Source organism: Penicillium canariense (assembly GCF_028826845.1).
Source record: "Penicillium canariense strain IBT 26290 chromosome Unknown utg000004l_segment0_segment0, whole genome shotgun sequence".
NCBI classification, from domain to species: Eukaryota; Fungi; Ascomycota; class Eurotiomycetes; order Eurotiales; family Aspergillaceae; genus Penicillium; species Penicillium canariense.
The window spans coordinates 2000003-2016313 of NW_026622731.1; the positions used below are offsets into that span (position 1 = coordinate 2000003).

The window sequence follows — 16311 nt, forward strand, 5'->3', positions numbered from 1 at the left end:
GGCCGGGGAAGCCGCGTGTGGAACCGCCTTACCTAAGCCGCTCACCCGCACCGCCACCACCTCCCATACTTTTTCTTGACTTTTTTTGGACGGCGATCTTGCTCAGTCGTTAACCAGAGAAATTACACAGAAATGCCAGCCAAGGAGCTAATTCGTCCTTGCATGGACTGCAAAGATGGAGAGGCCATTCTGGATACTCGAAAGAGGCAGTATTGTGGGTATGCGACTCATTATCAACCCCTCTATTTGACAGCTACAAAATACTAAACGGCTTCTAGTAATTGCTTCAAACGTTTCGCTACCTACAAAGTCCACACTCGCATGGCCGATTATAGGCAAATGAAAAAGCCAAACATACAACAAATCAAGTTGTTGCTCCCCCTCTCCCTCGGCGTCTCCTCCTCGATCCTATTGCATATTCTTAATGCCGATATCCAACGCCAACTCGCCAAGCCGTATGGCGGGCTCGGTTACGACCTTCATATACTTGTCGTCGATCCCTCAACCATCCTCCCGTCGAGCACCAAATATGATCAAGCCTATGAGGCTGCAACAAAAGCGTTCCCGGACCTCAAATTGACCCGCTTGCCGTTTCATAGTGTCTTCGAGTATGTCCCAGATATGAAGGAAATTATTCAAGAGTATACGGGCCCACACTTCAGCGACGACGAGTCGCGGTCGAATCAGGATCGTCTGGCTGCATTCCGTGCTGCTGTCTCAACCGCAACGTCCAAGGCCGACCTCGACTCTGTGTTGTTGACGAGACTTGTGGTTGGATACGCAAAGAATACTGGCTGCGAGGTTGTGATTTGGGGTGATTCGGATAGTCGTCTTGCGGCGAAGACACTTGCTGGTGTTGCCAAGGGTCGTGGTGCCTCCTTGACCTGGTCGGTTTCCGACGGCATGTCTCCTTGGGGCGTGCGCTTCGGCTTTCCGCTACGAGATTTGTCAAAACCCGAGCTCGAGCAATACAAAAGCGTTTGCGAGGAGCTTTCTGACATCATCATCAGTGATGAGCCTTTGTCAGACAACGTTCTCACGAAGAATCTGTCTATCGACGAGCTCATGATGCGCTATGTTCACACGCAGGGCGAAAAATACCGTGGTGTGATGGCGAACGTGACGAGAACGGCAAATAAGCTTGAGTCGACGGCCGGGTCGGACGATCATTTGTGCCCGCTGTGCGGAGGGCTCGTGGGGAATGTCAAGGGCAACTCTGGAGTAACTGTCGCTAACCAATCCAGTGACAACCACAGCTCCAAGTTCTGCTACGGGTGTATGAGGTCACGTCCAGAAGCCACCTGCTAATTAAACCACTATGGGAGATGCGCTATGTGAAACAAATCCACCAAACAAATCTGCAGTCATAACTTTGAGTCAACTCTCAAACCAGTCCGAAAGGGTATCTTAAAGTCGTCATTCTCGCTTTGGGCATGTCCTTCATCCTCCTCGCTCCAGGTCCTCCTCGCGATGGCGTGATCCGCCAAACCACCAGCTAGGGCCACGACTATTACGGGACTTTTTTGCGCACGGGGAGCTGGCTGGCCGGCTGCCAGCATTGACTCCATGTTGACCTCCTGACATTTCCTGCTCGCGATAGCCGGGCGGCGAGTTCCCTACCACACCGCTCTCCTGCTTGTCCCATTCCTCAGGAAGACTGTGGTCGATGACTCGTTCTTCTCGTTCGTTCTCGATGGCCGGTCGCTCTTGTCGTTTAACCTGTTTCTTGAGCGCCTTAGCACCCTGTTCCCGCAGGTGCTTTTCGAGGATCACGGCGTTTCTGGTATTGCACTTGTACACGGCATCCGCAATGTCGCCGATGAACGGAACCAGGCCGATGAAGAAGTCGATTATCACGTTGACAAGCATCATCGTGCGCAGACGAGATGGGAGTCCACCATCGATCTCCTCGCAATTTCTCACAACCATCATGGCAAGTGCGGCATCTGCGGCGTCTCCGACGCTGTAAAAAGGCGCCAATGTCAGATCTCATAATGAATGGGCACAGGGTCGATCGGGAACTTACAAGGGCACAAGACCAATCACACTTCCCCAGCCAAAGCGGACCCCGCACAGATTAAACAGGCAATAGTCGAGGCGGTACGCCCTGCGCTTGACCTGAGTTAGGATTTTGGCATCTTTCTCCGATAAGCCAGGCGGGATAGCCTTGCGACGCTTTTGAGTCTTCTTGCCAAAGGCTCTCCCCAGGCGTGAGGCGGGAACATCTTCAAAGTAAGGGTCCTGGGAAAAGGCATGAGGTTAGCTCAGTTGTACACTTAGTTCGTGATACCTCACTAAATAAACATACTTCGGTTCCAAAGTGATTCCTTGCAGACTCGGCGAGGACTCTCTTGCCGACTAAAGACCATAGTATACCAGACATTTTGTATCGTAACGTTGGCTAGCTCGAGGGAGAGCGAAGGGCAGCAGCTTGTAGGAGTGTCGAAGAGCGAGTTGGAAGATATGATGTGGGGGTGTGTCAAGGGGGTTAAAAATAGAAGGCTGGGCTTTCCCTGTTTCCACAACGGCGCCAGAGGTTTCAAGATGCGAAATTTGTGGCAATCAGTTGGAGCCAGCAATGCAAAATCATGAAGCGCCAGGGAAAGACGAAACAAAAATGGGGAGCGGGCAAGGTCGCCGTGTTTATGGCGCAACGTCATTCCCCAGTATTTATTGCATTACGCGCCCAAATCCTGGCACGCCGATCGCTGTGGCGCATGAGATTGTGCAGTGCCACAGCGCCACAAGCGCCACATTAGTGCCTGAGTCATCTGATCGTTACTCGGGCAGTTCCGCCTGCTTTGCACCTGAGCTGCCCGCCCTTTCCCCCGATTGGCACTTTGTCTCCCTGTACTTCCTTCTCTGCAGTATCCTACGACTCCGAACTCGCTCTCCCTACCTCCCCACCTACCTTCCTGGGCTGCTGCACCCTTCCTGCAAGCTAGCCCCGTTGTGTTGAGCCGTGTCGCATCCCGGACCCGAGCAAGCGTCTGGTTTCGGTTGTCCACGTTGAAATGCGAAGCTTCGTCGCCCAACATGACCGAATCAAAGATGCAACTAGAAGACTGTGGGTGTTGTATCTGACCTCCCTGGCAAGGCCAGTCGCTAATCAGAAGCCGGTCAACCTCAATAGGGCTGGATGACTTATGTGTTCGGTTTATCATTAACCTGCCCCATGAAGAGCTCGAATCCGTGGAACGAATCTGTTTCCAAGTCGAAGAGGCGCAATGGTTCTACGAAGATTTCATTCGGCCTCTTGACCCGGCGCTGCCCTCCCTTTCGCTCAAGGCGTTCAGCTTGCGCATCTTCCAACACTGTCCTCTCATGTCGCAATGGTCCCACTACCATCATATGGCCGCCTTCTCGGAGTTTTTGGCTTACAAGACGCGGGTTCCGGTCCGCGGTGCAATTCTGCTCAACGAAGAAATGGATTCAGTGGTCCTGGTGAAGGGATGGAAGAAAGGCGCGAATTGGAGTTTTCCACGAGGCAAGATCAACAAGGGCGAGCCCGACTTGGACTGTGCGATTCGTGAAGTCTATGAGGAAACTGGGTTCGATGTTCGTGCGGCCAATCTGGTGAAAGACGAAGACTCTGTAAAGTCTATCGAGGTCACCATGCGAGAACAGCACATGCGACTCTTTGTTTTCCCCGGTGTCCCTTGCGATACACATTTTGAACCACGGACTCGCAAGGAAATCAGCAAGATTGAATGGTATAAGCTGTCGGAGCTGCCGACTCTTAAAAAGAACAAGCAATACGACGAAGGAATGGCCGTGGCCAATGCAAACAAGTTTTACATGGTTGCACCTTTCCTGCACCCGTTGAAGAAATGGATTGCGCACCAGAAGAGACTCGCGGCCAAAGATCAGATAGGCATGAAGTCATCTCTGCAAGCCGAAGGTTATGCATCCGTGGATGAGAATGGTCGTCGGGCCGATTTCGCTGCCTACGGAGGCGGGGTCAGTGACCTTCCTGAAGTCAATTCAATGGCTTCGATGCCGGACGCTTCCTCTCACATTAAGCAACTGCTTAAAATCAGCGGAGATCTCCCAACACCCGCGGAGGTGCAAGCTCCTCCGCCTACTCAACCCGCTGTTGTGGATCAGACTAAGTCGAACGCGCTTCTAGCCCTCCTCAGGACGGGCTCGCAAGATGTCGCTCCTCAAGTGCAGAAGGAAACCATGACTCCGCCGGCCTCACTTCCCTCTGGTGTACTTGCTACTGCTCAGCCACCTCACTTGGCGCCCAATTTCTTCCCCGGATTCCCTCAGCAACAGTATCACATGGCACCATCGAATTTCATGCAACAAACCTCCGTGCAACACCTACCTAGGCAGCCGCTGGCAACAGTCCAGCGTCCTATCCATGCCGCCCAGCACCATCCAATCCCTACACCTGGACAGCCTGAGCTACAAGGTTCATCTACGATACCCAGATTAACCCAAATGCCCCGGCCGGACTATCAGGGTCTCTACCCTCAATCTCCACTTCCAAATGTTGCGCCTTCGAGAACTGCGGTTGCTCCATTCCAACAGACTGGTGACCCCCAATTCTCCCAGCCGACACAGCCGTCTCAAGTACCGGGTGCGATTGTACCGCCAGCCAGCAAGCTACCTCCACCGAAGCTTACTAGCCACTCCCTCGCGCTTCTGGGTTTCTTCAAGGATGAAAGCAAGACCCCCAAGACCCACCATGCTGCTCCAGTACCTGTTCCTGCTCCTGTACCAATTCCCGAGCCTGTGCCTGTGCCGGGTGCTAGTCAGGAACGCAAGACATCTCATCAGGACAGTCTTTTGGACTTGTTCAAAGGGCCAAGAGGTACACCTAGATCTCAACCAGTTGAGTTGTTAGGTCAACCTATCCCTTCAGCGTCGCCTGCAGGAAGACAGATCCTTCAAAGGCCGCCAAACCAGATGGGCCACGACGTGCAGCGCGGTCCAGCGGGATCAAAATCTCAGACGGGTGCAGCCCATACTTCAGCTACCGTGTCCGGGCCTTTGAACATGCCACAGTCTGCGGCAATTCCGAAATTGGCGACCAAGAAGGTGGTCAATGGATCGAATCGTCGAAGCAATTCAAACCGTCGCGAACAAACGCAAGTACAGCCACTTTCCTCGCCAATTACTATTCTGCCTCGGCCGCAGATCGCAAAGCGGGATGTGTCTACCACGGGACCCCATGTTCAGCCCGTCCAGGCTCCGTCTCAACAGCAGGTCTCTCAGCCTGCAGCTCCCGAACCAGTGAAGCCATTCCAGCCGCAGATTTTGCGTCGCTCTGAGAAGACAGGCTATGAGAACCTGTTGATGGGCACCCCCAAGACGAAAAGCTTAGATCCCAAGCCAAGTCTTCCTGGTTTGCAGACACACGCTGCGGAGCTAGCGCCGAAGACAAATTATGATCGCCGGCCTAGCCAAACTCCTGCACAGAAAGAGGCACTCCTCTCACTCTTCGGCAAGCCTCAAGAATCTCCCTCTTTGGCATCAGCAGTGCAGCTTGATTCCCAGACTATCAACCGACCGCTCAATGTGTCCGGTCTTGTCAGCCCGCTTTCATCCTTGCAATTCCCCAGCAGCGGCGAGTCGATTTCTCGCCATGGAACACCCTCTGAAGGCGAACAGGACCCTTCTAGCGCCAACCGAGTCTCATCACCGAGCAACAAGGCATTTTTGCTTGGCTACCTGCAGGGAGTTGCTAAGGGAGGCAATTGAAACAAAGGAATTTGCCGGTCTATCGGCCATAACATATATCTGCTCGCCCTGAGACAATTGTGTAATACAGGACGAGGATAGTCAAATGAAGCATTAATTGACTGTATCACCTTCCCCGAGATTTTCTTCGTAAAAAAGTCTGTAAGTATTGATGCTGGCTTGGGAACGCACATATTATAACCCGTATTTCGTATCATTCGCCAATTCCTCCCTCCCGTTAACGTCGACAGCGGAAGATTTGGCGCTGGCCACAAATAGATAGAATGGATACCCAAAAGGGATGAATATGCTCCGGTATCACGTAGACAAGAAACATCCACTGTTCGTTCGTGTGGCTAGCTGCGCGCTAAAAACCTGGGGATAACAGTTTCGTCAAGCTTAACCTGCTAAATGATACTCCGCAGGGATCGAGACTTTTTCCCAGGCCTAAGATTTTTCCGATCTATCCGAGTCTGATTCTTCTCCCGATTGCAATCGTATCTTATTGTCCTTGGGAACGGCGGCAAAGTTCGCGGTAGTCTTCTTTTGTGGACACTCCGTAGAGACATGGCCCTTGTCGCGGCAAACGAAGCAGCGTCCTTCTCTCAAGTGCGCTCTTCTTAACTATATCCGTTCCTGATTCCTTCTTCATTCTGGCGTTTGAACTCGTCTTGTTATTCGACCCGTTGTGGGGTTCCGTCCTCCGCGGTTCCTGCTGTTCCCTTGGCTACCTAGAGCTTGTCCTGCCGCGACCTGCTGAGCAACCATCTGCGAAATAACCCGGCACTTTTCGATAAATGCCTCCAGGCTAACGTTGACATTCTACCGTCCGACATAACTTGATTCTGCAGTACGTGCGGCAACTTGCGATAAAGATCGCGCTTTCGCAGCTCCTCCGGGTGCTCGGCCTCCTCAGCCAGGTACGTGAAATTTTGCAAGGAAATCGGTGAAGTCTTGTTTCGGTGTCATGCTCAACTCAAGGTACTTATCGCACGCAACTTGTCGTGACACCTCCGGAGATCACATATTTCATCATCGAAGTCCAGAGTCCCTAGCAATATCATCATCCGTAAACCCCTCCTTCAAACTACAAAGATACTTATCAAACCTCCCCGAAACATCCAGTACATGCTGCAAGTCCGCATGCGACATACTCTTCCCCTTGAACTTAGCCAACTGCCGACTTGTCGTGATAGCATTTCGAATCTCCCGGCCGTTCATCTCCTGATCCGCCAACTCGCTAATATAGCACTCGACATCGTCAAAGTCGATGTACGGCTGCTCCAGCCGCTTGAGCCGGTTAAACAGATTACGCCAGATCTTGAACCGCTGCGAGCGGTTGAGGTTGGGGTAGTGCAGTGAGACTTGGATTCGGGACTTGAACGCTTCATCGAAGGTTCCGACGCGGTTGGAGGTTAGAATTAAGATACCGTCGTAGTATTCGAGTACGCGGAGGAAAACTGTTACGAGCGCGTTGCGCTGGAGGTCTGATAGGGTGCGCTCTTGTAGGAACACATCAGCCTCGTCGAGCAGGACAATGCAGTCCCAGATTTTACCCAGGTGGAGGGCGGATTCGAGGTAGTGTTCGACGTTCTCGGGCTGTGTACCGATGTCGCCGCAGGTTACACGGTATAGTGGCTTTTCAGCTAATTCAGCGACGCTTTCAGCAGTGAATGTCTTGCCAGTACCCGGTCCGCCATGTAAGAGGATTGTCAGCCCGTTTCCCTTGTCGTCGATCATGTCTGTTCCCTGTTCGGCTTCTAGGCGATTTGTTATCAAGGCTTGAACGAGCTCTTTGGTTTTCTCATCGATGACGAGGTTTTCAAAGGCCTTTTTGTTCCATTCAACTTCCTTAATGAGGTCGACTTCTAGATTGACTGCTCACGAAGAATCAGAAGGAGAGAATATCCCGTGATTATACAATAAATAGCTTACCCCATTTCTTGCGGCGGAGGTTGAATCCCACAATGCGTGACGGGAAGAAGAATATCTCGGGCGTTGTGGGTGGTTCATCGTCGTCCATTCGCTCACGGGGGATCTCTGTGCGATTTGTTGTGGATGACGGCTTTGACTCAGGAGGATGGAGTTGCCTATAGGTCGGAAAGTCGATCATGAACCTTTCGCTATTCTGGATGTCAAGTTAGATGAAGTGTATCGCGGAGTGAAAAAAAGTAGGTCTAGAGGGACCCACGTTATTGAGCGAATCGATGTCATCCTCTCCACTATAAGAGATGAACTTCTTTTTGCGACATGCCCAATATGTCTTTCCCCGACGCTCAAGCTTCTCTCGCATCTCAGGACTGGTGTAATCCAGGGGTGTCACCTCCAGTGAGCTTAATGCTACCTCCTCGTTGGGATCTTTGACATCAAGTTTTATCTCGAGAGTGACGGGCTTCTGATGGAAGACCCCATCGAACTCATATGACCAGGCTGACACTTCCCAGGTCTTGTCAAATTCCCCTTCCGTTTTGGCATGGTAGCCCCTATATGTGGGCTTTATACTCACCCAAGATGTAGCCTGGTATGCTTGGGGTAGGCCTCTCCCCTGATTCCCCTGGAAAACGAGCGGGTCGCCTGGTCTGACAAGGTATTTCATCGACTGGCAAGAAGTGACTCCCCGTGCAATCTGGCTATCCGTGTGTTCATATTCCGCTCCGTAATGTATGCTCACCCAATCCGCGAACAGCTTCATGAGAGATCTTTGAGGAGATGGAAGCGTTTGTAGGACCGAGTCATACGATAATCGAAAGCAATACCAGAAGAGGTAAGGCGAGGGGATTTCTGTTGCAATATCAAAAGAAGGGAAAAGATTTTTGAAATTCGATTGTCTGTCCAAGTAAGCCTGGACGGCAAGTCTCATCTCCTTTGAGGCGAAGAGGACCGTTTCAGCTTCAGGCTTGGGAAGAGGTGGAAGTTCCGGTTCTTTGCCTGTTACTTTCACGGGGCCATCCACTGCCTCGGGAGCATAAGTTTTATAGACAACAAAGGCGAGATTGCTGCTCTGCTGCAGGAAATGGGCTCCCTTCATTGAGAGAGAGCTTCCTCGCAGATAATAACGATTGTCATGCTCTCGAATCCACATGGGTGGCTTGAAGAAGATCTTATCGTCCCATTTGATTCGATGAACAACTTGGCAAAAGGGTCGTCCTTCATGGATCGAATCCGGATCAATCCAGCTCTTCAACAATGCGTTCTCTTGTTCGAGAGCCTTAATGCGGTCTATTAGCTGTTTGTAATGCAATAGTGATTCTGAATCCCCATTTCCCTCCTTGTTGATAGTATCACCGGAAAACGTTCTCAGCAGTTCTCTGGGCACAGGTTCGGGGCGACCGTTGAGAACCTCGCTACTAGCAGAAAATGGTGCCTTAACTAAGCGGGCTGTATTGAGATCTGAAGCTGCGCCTGACCTGAGTTCACTAGCTGGGCGCTCATCTAGAAGTGATTCTTGACGCTCATGATGAGAATCTTTGTGCCATTGTCGGCCTAGGCGATGTGAGCTCATTGAATGCAACTCTTCCCTCGGACCTGAATAAGCTGTATTCGGGTCAAAGGTGAATCCAGTGTCTAGGTCGGTGTTCAAGAAGGTGTCGAAATCGAAATTCTCTAGAATGTCTGGGTTGTCCAGGGCACTAAAATCAAGTCTGAAAGCCGCGGCTTCAGGGAATTGTACGTCTTGGAGCGGATTCGGTACCGGCTGTGGCTCTGGCTCTGACTCTGCTGTCGAAGTCCTCTGTTGGCCGCGAAGAGGTCGAGCAATCTGCGGAAGAACGCCTGCAAGTTGTCTTTGGCTCCAGCCACTTTCGGTCGTTCGATCCTCGGATATAGTGGTATGTTTCCAGAAAGATAGTGGATTGCTTCTTAGGTTGTCTGGATCAAACCAAAAATCGACGTCGTGACTAAATTCTTGGGGTTCGAGAGATTGAGCTTGTAGGAAACCGAACGTGCCCTGAAGACTATCTGATGGAAACTCGCCTTCGCCTTGTTCGTCGTTATAAGGGGGCGAATTAGGGCGACCGGACGCTTCCGATCCTTCTTGGTCCTCTTCTGCGCCTTCGTCTTCCTCGTAGTAATAGTCTAACGGCGCGTTTGATCTTTCTCCCTCTGACTCTTCGTCGTAGTAATAGCCTGACGAAACAGTTGATCCTTCTTCTTCTTCTTCTTCTTCTTCTTCTTCTTCTTCTTCTTCTTGTCCCTGACTGTCTAGATTCCCAGTTGACGTTTCTCCAACCCCCCTGAGTTCGAGCGTTGCGTATAATCTCCGACGGCAGATCCCGCGAGGCTCTCGGGGGTCGTTACTTTTCTGGCTATTAACCTCTCGATCAAAGGGTCTCGAACGAATGGCAGACTGTTTGCTGATGAAGGATGAGGATAGGTACCAGCGACAGAGCTCTGGGACGGCGAGGCTCGAGGGGGAGGCCTAACGAGGCTGAAGAAGGGATTGGGCAGGAAACCTGAAGGAATATGCGAAGGTTGAGACATGCAGCGGTAAGAGTGTGCATTCAAGCCTTTGCAAAGCAACCACCATGCGCCAGGCGACGGAAAGATGATGCCTGTCACTAATGAGTTATTGGAACGGAGAGAATCTGCGTGTGTGAGAGAGCTGAGAGAGCGCCTGCGAGGGGTAAGCGCTGGACTGGCGGTTCTATAACCAATGAGGAAGGAAGCATCCGAGTCTTATTCTGATTGGCTCTCCCGCCTGGGGTCAAAAGATGATGACGAGCTAGGGAAGGCATCAGCGCGTATTCGTAATTTCCTTTCCAATCTTGCCATTTCCTGAGCGTGATGGCGGGGATGGTGGATATTAACGCCCGCGATGTTCGAAATTTGGTCAACGGTAACGTCGCTGGGGACCAGATCGGGGGAAGCAAATTTGGAGGCGACCATGTCGCGGGGAATAAGGTCTGTCTCTAGCTTTTAGCCCCTATATTACTGAAGTGTCGTCTAACATCGAGGTTGACCAGATCACAGTTGAGATGCACAATATCATCTTCGATCCCGCGATCATCAACGAATTCGGGGCGCAAAAGAGCGACGATATCTCGGACGATCTCCAGCGAATCGGGCGGCTAGTCTCAAGTATGATTCTAGCTGAGCTGAAGGACAACCGGTCGAGTTCCTCGACCACCATCGTGGGTCTACCGCAAACCATACACGCCCTCGAAGGTGGGTGGCAGTAATTCAACTGATCCTCAGGCGAGGATTGAGACTCATTTAAACCCATCACCCAGAGATCCACACATTACGTTACACCGGTACATTCGAAACGAGCAAAGAGCACCCTGACGTCAATCTGTCCGGTCTGCTTCCACTCAATGCGACCAGCCTGGTCGATCCACAGGAAAGTCTCCGATACTACAGCTTGATGCGAAACATTCGCCGGCGGAAGGAACGTGACTTGTGCCTGTTGCGGAATTCTCGACAACTTCAGGACTGGGCGGCGAAACCTGGATCCTCGCAGCTCCTGGTGAAAGGCTCCTTCCGTACTCGCCACATGCTCCGAGACTTTGCCGCAGATATGATCGAACTGCTTCAAAAGGAGAAGAGAGTTGCTGCCTGGGTCCTCCAGTGCAAGGGAAATAAGTCGGATTCATTTGATACGGCGCATGCCCTGAAACAGGTTGTGTATCAAGTCCTCCAGCAAAGTCCGGGTGTCCTGAATGAACGCGGCGCCTCGCTTACTGCCCAGAGGATTCAGGATGCCTCGAGCGCCGAAGACTGGTTCAGTCTGTTGGGATCTGTCTTGCGAGGGAATAAGGAAGTGTACTTGCTCTTTGATACTACGGCTTTTGCCGACGAGGCGCAGAAGTATAGATGGACAAAGAGACTCGCTAGCCTATTTGATGAGCTGCGGCAACGTCACATCTCCACAACAATGAGGGTCGTGTTTATTAGCTGTCAGCAAGCTGTAAGTCGACAGCTTCAGGCGGATCTTGAAACCGTCATCGATGTGAGCTCGTCCCAAGCGGTGCAGCGGCTGCAGTCTAGACCACTGCTCCCCTCGAAGCAGGCGACCAGCATAAATGGTGTATAAGTCTTTTTGACGAAATCCGGTTAGATTCAGGATTTATCGGTATTCTAAGGAAGTTAACATTAAATCTTTGTATGTCAGTCATTGATACATCACACAATCCTGATATCTAGTTCCTCCATTCCTGCCACACTTTATCCCCAGTGACCTTATCTCCCCCAACAACATCTCCAGCCACACTCCCATTCACAAGATTCCGTACACTCCTCACACTTAGCACCGTATGGCCGCGCTGCGGTCGGTCGTGTTGCGGGTCATTCAAAACAGGGACATAAGACAACAGCTCCTTCGCATATGCAGCAGCCGCCGCCGCCGCATAAGGCTGCCATCTATCATTCTTATGCGAATCCGCATAATCGCAAATGCCTCGAATGACCAGGCAGGGAAAAGAATCCAGTAATCCGGCGGCCTCCATCTCCACACAGTAAATCCCCAGATCATCCCTCAACATATCCCTCAGCTGGCCATCCTTGACAACAACGTCCGAAGATCCAATTGTCCCGTAATGAATGACGGGGTTGGAATGTATCCGGTCCCCACGCCTAATAACCGCTTCTAGGTCGCATCCTTCGCAATTTCTGCGCCACTCAGCGTGTTCGTATTCCGCCCGGAAGAGCTGATCATTCTCAACACCCTGGTAAACATAACCACCCGCCACCATCTTCGGAAACCGCTGCACCATATGCCCCAGGAGCCTCGGTATCGCACTATCCACCCTCCGATGTAGTGCTTCCATCCTCCCCATTGTAGCCAAAAGTATATCCGGTGGAGACCTTAACGCACCCGTGCGCTCGAATCTCCCACGCGAGAGAACCTTCCCCTGCCGAAACTGCACAACGCCCCCAAAGATGCCCTGGGGCTTACTAACAACCACATCACCAAGTCTGATGTCAACACCGTGGGAAAGATTGGGAATCCCGCCGCCGATGCCGATGAGGAGGCTGAAACGGAGGCGTCGGAAGTCGTTTAGAACCTGCGTCGCGACGGATGCTGCGCTGCTGTTTCCGATCTTTGGCATCCCGGCGATTACAACGTTATGGTTGGTAATGCGGCCGAAAGTGTAACTGTTCTTGTCGAGGGTGGTCACGGGGAGGTCTGGGTGAATTTCGTCGAGCATTGCTTCGACGGGGGCTTGTTCGAGTGGCATGGGGCAGATGAGGGCTATTGTGTAGTCGTCGGGGGTGAAGATTGGGGTTGAGGCCATGGTCTGATATAATTTCTTCCGTGCCTGCAATTAAAATACTTGGAAGTGGGTGGTGAATATGTTATCTACACAGGAGTATTTTCCGGTTGTCGTCGTCTGCGGGGAGATGAGCTCGCGGCCACTTCGCGAATAGAAAATCAGCAATTCTGAAATAGGCCTAGCCCATAACCTATGCATACTCGCAGCTTTGTCTTCTAACAACCTGAAGTTGGTCTAAGCTGTACCTTGTATATCAAGAGTCCGGAGCCGTGAACTGTACGGACCTCACACCAAGCTTCGTGACTGGTTCCCTACAGCGAATTGTCTTCGCTTTGCTTTGCTGGGGTTTCCCCTTCAACATACTACCTAGCGTAGTGTTATTATCTCCTCGAAGTAAGGATAATTAGCAGTTTTGGGGATTAGAATCGCGTGTTGTTGTGAAATATGATTGTGAGGAGGACGTGTCATCCTCTTGACATTTCAAATGCAAAAAATGCAAAAGTGGCTCTGCGTAGGGTTCCTGGAAAGCCTAGCAATTTAAGTAAACATGTCAATAACAGGAAAAGAATGACTTTTTTTGCTGAGTTCCTTCACTAAAATCTTCTTATGAATGTGTTGTTGCACTAAATGCCTTAGACCAATAGGATCACTATTTTCACAGCTTGTCCACGTCGAAAATAAGCAGTTAAATAATGGATAGCGCTTAAGTTAATAAGTACTCTATGTTAACTTATCGTTACCTATCGTCACCCCGCCAGCTGATAGACCCACTGCCGCCACTCGGTATCGAGATGTGCTAAATGATGCCATTCATGGTTCGAAGCAAACAAACCCCTCTTAACCACGAAGGGTGGCATATACACAAAATCTCACAATACAAATGGGCAACTGCATGATAGGACAGGCGCTCAACACCGAGGGTGGCAAAGTAAGGGGCCGGGCAGGTGCCGACCCGCATTACTCGACAGCACACCTGCCGAGCGCACCTGCCGACTGGCTGCGTTGGGTTGCCTTAAAAAAGAAATTATTGAAGCTTGTATCGTGGACATTGGCACGAAGTACTGTATATACGTGTTAGTGTATGGTGATTACCTATATCTGAGGTATCGTGATCTGCCCACTAGCAGCCTCGCCAATCAAACATATAATTTGACGGTTGAAACGATCAGAAAGCTATCCACAGAAGCTATACAGCACATAAAAAGAAGACCCATCTGATAGCGTAATTGAAAAATATGTTTGTCAGAGATTTTACGAGGGCCTGGGACCCGTGGAGCTGACGCGTAATTCTCTGCTGAGGAAAAGAGGGACAAGGGGGGGGCCATGTACAATAGCACACCGAGATAACAAACATGCAGCCAAAGGCAGCCGATCCCACGAAGATCACTCACCAGCAACTTTGATTCGAAGTCGGAGGCCCCAGGAGGGGGTGAAATGGGCACAGCAGCGCATTAGCGTCGATCCTGGAGGTTACATCATCTTTTAGCTGCAGCTCCCCAGTTTTCTATTGAACCATGCAAGTTCAAAAGTTCAAAGCAAGAAGGACCTAAGCCGCAGGCTCCTGATCTTAGGCTGATTTTGGGCCAGGCTGGAGAATTCTCAGTCAAAACGAGTCCATGATAAAACTAAATTAGCTGTCCTAGTACAATTTCACTTGGAACTTTTTAAAAATTTGTGTGTCTCCCCCTTATCTCTCTCTCCTTACATCCCATGTCCCTTGAGCTCGATTCCAGCACCTCTTCAGATGTTCAGTCATCGTATACCCTGCCAAATGTGAGCGAATTATCTCCATGCGACGATTGGACAAAAGCCACCAGCCCCAGAGAAAGGAAAAGGGTGCAGAACCGAATTGCCCAGAGGAGCTATCGTTCGTTTTCCTGCATGTTGGTATTAACCTTGTTAATGATTAATCCAAGGGCATCGCATGAAGGCACGTCTTGAAGAGCTCCAAGCAAAATTAGCCATACACGAGGAGAAAGCAAATTCACAGCCGAGCACGACCGACAGTCATTTGGCTAGCGAGTCTGTACAAGCTTCACATACTGCTGACCAAGACTATTTCCCCTTCAAGCTCAATCGAATTTCACAAGCCCATACGGAAGCGCCTACGCAGCCATTTAGATTACAATCTCCAACTGGCCAGACGTCAGATGAAATCTTGAGCGACGAAGGAACTGTTGGCCTTCAACAAACTCCCATGAGTAGGTTTACCCCAACACCTGGGTACGAAACAAGTTGTGCTCATATATTTTCATTAGATTGTCCATCACGAGCAAGAATGTCATCCCAAGAAATTATCATTCGGGATCTATTCGAGCTTCACGCCCAGTTCTCCAACAAACTGAACGATCTTCAACAGGATGGACCGGAATTTGTTCAACAACACGACGCAAGAAACGGAATGACAAGAGGTATTTCCTATCCTTTGTGCTGTTGTTGACCATACTAATCTCATCCTAGCACTTTCTGAGATGGTCCAAGATGCGGCGTCGGGTTATCAGCCACTGATAATCCCGAAGTTCAATGAACCCATAGATTTTGGCTCCTGGAGGTCTAATCACGAGGGGATGCTCTATGAGTCCATAACGGACTCTGAAGCCCAGAAAACCACACCCGCAAATTCGCATATCACAGATAGCGGGGCGTTCAATCCTTCACTTCCGGGACACCGGGATTCCATGGATGAGCGTCTCGATTCTCTTCTGGAGCGCGTGGAGGATGCTGGATTTGAGAACTTTGATTCCTTGGTGACAGCCTACTACAGCTCGACCTTTCCCGAGTCGTCACCACTGTATATTGAACAATCATTGAGTCGCGAACGGCGGCTATCTCGAGTCCTCTGGGAAATATTCCGATCCTCCACTCAATGGGCCGTCAGGGAGCGAGAAGGCTTTAACGAAGAAATCACCAAGATTTCCGAGTCGATCCTCATAACGGAGAGCTGCAATGCTCATAGTGCACTTGTATGTAAGCTGGGACCTCTTATGGTCGATTCGCACAGTGGACCCACGGATATCACACCCCAGCGTGTCATTGACATGAAGAGAATTGTGACCAATGAGGTAAGTGTATGGAATCTATCCAAATTGCAAAACAAAGCGTTAATGCAAAATCCCAGCATCCCAAGTTCTGGGCATTTATCGTGGGCTTGGCCTCTGCGAACCCGACCTTGCGGCCAAAGGATCGCTCGAACATTGCCCTGGCAGTCATGCTGCTGTTAAATTTGGCAGGTCATATTCCAAGGGAGCAGCTGATTCGAGTTATAATCTCTTGCTTGTGAACTCAGATTGACGAAAAAAAGGGGTGGATCCGCTGAGAATTATCTAAGAATGCGAAGTCAACAGCGGTGTTCATCTCATAGCCTGCCACGCAACACTTCCCCAACATGTCTCTCTCACATCTCGACTGGTCA

General features: G+C 50.8%; 7 protein-coding genes across 7 annotated transcripts; 4 read left to right on the forward strand and 3 right to left on the reverse strand.

The window, feature by feature from the left end:
• Nucleotides 1–321: 321 nt before the first annotated feature.
• N7482_007049 (uncharacterized protein) lies at nucleotides 322–1308 on the forward strand (the record flags this gene model as incomplete). Its single annotated transcript, XM_056689174.1, has 1 exon — nucleotides 322–1308. The coding sequence occupies one exon, from the start codon at nucleotides 322–324 to the stop codon at nucleotides 1306–1308; it is 987 nt and encodes a 328-aa protein (XP_056541603.1).
• Nucleotides 1309–1440: 132 nt separating this feature from the next.
• Nucleotides 1441–2383, reverse strand: N7482_007050 (DUF4112 domain-containing protein; the record flags this gene model as incomplete). The annotated part of the gene is made up of 3 exons (XM_056689175.1): nucleotides 1441–1963; nucleotides 2027–2241; nucleotides 2309–2383. 3 exons carry the CDS (start codon nucleotides 2381–2383, stop codon nucleotides 1441–1443), a joined length of 813 nt encoding a protein of 270 aa, XP_056541604.1.
• Nucleotides 2384–3036: 653 nt separating this feature from the next.
• N7482_007051 (decapping enzyme complex catalytic subunit DCP2) lies at nucleotides 3037–5709 on the forward strand (the record flags this gene model as incomplete). Its single annotated transcript, XM_056689176.1, has 2 exons — nucleotides 3037–3067; nucleotides 3134–5709. The coding sequence occupies 2 exons, from the start codon at nucleotides 3037–3039 to the stop codon at nucleotides 5707–5709; spliced, it is 2607 nt and encodes an 868-aa protein (XP_056541605.1).
• Nucleotides 5710–6720: 1011 nt separating this feature from the next.
• On the reverse strand, nucleotides 6721–10167 carry N7482_007052 (ATP-binding protein; the record flags this gene model as incomplete). The annotated part of the gene is made up of 4 exons (XM_056689177.1): nucleotides 6721–7565; nucleotides 7624–7816; nucleotides 7880–9888; nucleotides 10065–10167. 4 exons carry the CDS (start codon nucleotides 10165–10167, stop codon nucleotides 6721–6723), a joined length of 3150 nt encoding a protein of 1049 aa, XP_056541606.1.
• Nucleotides 10168–11050: 883 nt separating this feature from the next.
• Nucleotides 11051–11719, forward strand: N7482_007053 (uncharacterized protein; the record flags this gene model as incomplete). The annotated part of the gene is made up of 1 exon (XM_056689178.1): nucleotides 11051–11719. One exon carries the CDS (start codon nucleotides 11051–11053, stop codon nucleotides 11717–11719), a length of 669 nt encoding a protein of 222 aa, XP_056541607.1.
• A 106-nt stretch (nucleotides 11720–11825) lies between these two features.
• Nucleotides 11826–12920, reverse strand: N7482_007054 (purine and uridine phosphorylase; the record flags this gene model as incomplete). The annotated part of the gene is made up of 1 exon (XM_056689179.1): nucleotides 11826–12920. The coding sequence occupies one exon, from the start codon at nucleotides 12918–12920 to the stop codon at nucleotides 11826–11828; it is 1095 nt and encodes a 364-aa protein (XP_056541608.1).
• A 2257-nt stretch (nucleotides 12921–15177) lies between these two features.
• On the forward strand, nucleotides 15178–16179 carry N7482_007055 (basic-Leucine zipper transcription factor; the record flags this gene model as incomplete). The annotated part of the gene is made up of 3 exons (XM_056689180.1): nucleotides 15178–15310; nucleotides 15360–15961; nucleotides 16018–16179. The coding sequence occupies 3 exons, from the start codon at nucleotides 15178–15180 to the stop codon at nucleotides 16177–16179; spliced, it is 897 nt and encodes a 298-aa protein (XP_056541609.1).
• Between the last annotated feature and the right edge of the window lie 132 nt (nucleotides 16180–16311).